Source organism: Fusarium redolens (assembly GCF_020744475.1).
Source record: "Fusarium redolens strain MPI-CAGE-AT-0023 chromosome Unknown BKA55scaffold_13, whole genome shotgun sequence".
NCBI lineage: Eukaryota > Fungi > Ascomycota > Sordariomycetes > Hypocreales > Nectriaceae > Fusarium > Fusarium redolens.
In genome coordinates this window covers 46,419-48,283 of record NW_025763676.1, presented here as the reverse complement: position 1 = coordinate 48,283, position 1,865 = coordinate 46,419, and the positions used below count along the sequence as shown (strand labels likewise).

General features: G+C 43.6%; 1 protein-coding gene across 1 annotated transcript; it reads right to left on the bottom strand.

Moving 5' to 3' along the window:
• On the bottom strand, positions 1-336 carry BKA55DRAFT_471946 (uncharacterized protein; the record flags this gene model as incomplete). Its single annotated transcript, XM_046186145.1, has 1 exon — positions 1-336. A coding segment is annotated over one exon (336 nt), but the record flags the coding sequence as incomplete, so codon positions are not given.
• Positions 337-1,865: the final 1,529 nt, after the last annotated feature.

Here is a 1,865-nt window from a genome sequence, read left to right as displayed (position 1 = left end):
ACAACCCTCAGCTCGGTTTGACATGCACTGAGTCGTGCAAACGTCGGAGAGATTGACGTCTAATGCACGACCAGACTTTCCATTGTTGACACAATCAAACTGCAAAGCATCATTGGCACTGATGAGTGTTGCCCATGGAGTATTTGCGTGGAGAAGGTTCGCCCAGCTAACGCAGCACTGATCTGAACCTTGAGATAGACAAAGAGCACGAGGTGTCGCGGGTAGGGTGTTGCCTCTGTTGAGATAGATTTGCTCGCGAAGGGAGCTGCAAGGACCGCTCTTAGGCTGATGAGAATCGTTGCATTCGATACGATTGGAACCGCATCGTTTGCTCAATACGCTCGTGTCCCGAGCCTTGAGAGCTGGGGGGTTCCATAAAGTAAGGATACTGCCGTTGTCGAGAGTTTGGTTGGAGTAAACAGTCCAACCTTCTGTAAGAGACTGCGCGTTGAGCTGAGCCGGTGTCAAAGGCTCTGCAAGTGCTAAAGGCTTCGCAGCTGCAACGCTGAAAAATGCGAGAAGCGCTGCGACGGACGTTAACGAGATAACGAACATGACTGCCTTTTATAATGTGTTTTGGGCTTTATTTTAAGAGGGAAAAGGTGATTTGTTATATTGAGATGGCTGATTGTGAAAGATAGTGATGGTAGAGATGATGAAAGGAATCATAGATATATATATATATATACATGAGTGCAGATGTGTCCTACTTGTATAGAATAGCTTGTGTTGGACAACTTGAAATGTGCCCCACTTGTGCCTGTATACGGAGTGCAGAATTGATACGATAGGAACTAGCGTTAGCCTGCAAATAGAATGTACGAAACATTGTAATAAGCACTAATAATATGAGTAAGAACAAAATGTTCAGTCTATAGCGATCTGGACTTACGAATACCTTGCTTATTATTTAGCTTAGTTCAGTAAGTCGAATGTCCTTTAGCACATCTAAAGACAGACCTTGTGCTTGGGACTTTTGTCTAGCCATCACTTACCTAACTTACAGTAACATATTACAAGTACGCCAATGGCGTTTGACGCCTCGTATAAGTATAGTCACCAGCGCTTACAAGACACAAATTTAAGGTACTGAATTGACACCCTACCGCACATGGTCTTATATCTTGCAACTCATTCTAGTAGACCCTTGACGAATTCTCGGTATGTTTAATAGCTACTTGCGAGTCTATCAGGCGGGCCCTGGCAGAGGTGTTCTTCTAATGCATGGTGTAAATAGAATACTGTTTATAAGGTCTAAGCTTAATATCCTAGAGCCCTGGCTCGGGGGAAACAACGATCTATGCTCTATTGAATGCAGATTCTCTAATCAATTTACACTTCTTTCCAATGGTATTAGCAGGACCAAACCGGACTCGTTTGGTTAGAATAAATACCGCTCTAGTTACTTATGTTTCTAGAGACATAATACACTTCTCAGTTCTTGGTTTGATGTTAGGATCGAATTTAACTTAGGGCTAGAGGGGAGAGAAACAGGAACGTAGCTCTAAACACCCTCGATAATTCCCAACCGCCCGCGGCACCCACACGGCTACAACACCTGGTAGGCCGAGGAACAGAATGCTCTAAAAAGTGAAAACACATACAGTTCGCTAGTGAATACTTTCATCTCGCTGAATTCGTAAAGTTCCCGCCTTATTCCTTCTAGTCTAAATACTAGTTTTGTTCTTAATCCTTGTAGTAATTAGTGGCAGCAATTTATCATATATGATATCGCGGTTGGGAATGCGTTCTTTTGTGCCTGGGTACCCAGCAACTAATTGAATATGACCCATAATTTACGAGCACGTGTCGGTAATTGGCCAGCCCCCTGCAACGGCAATCTGGAAGACTGACATAACACTTCA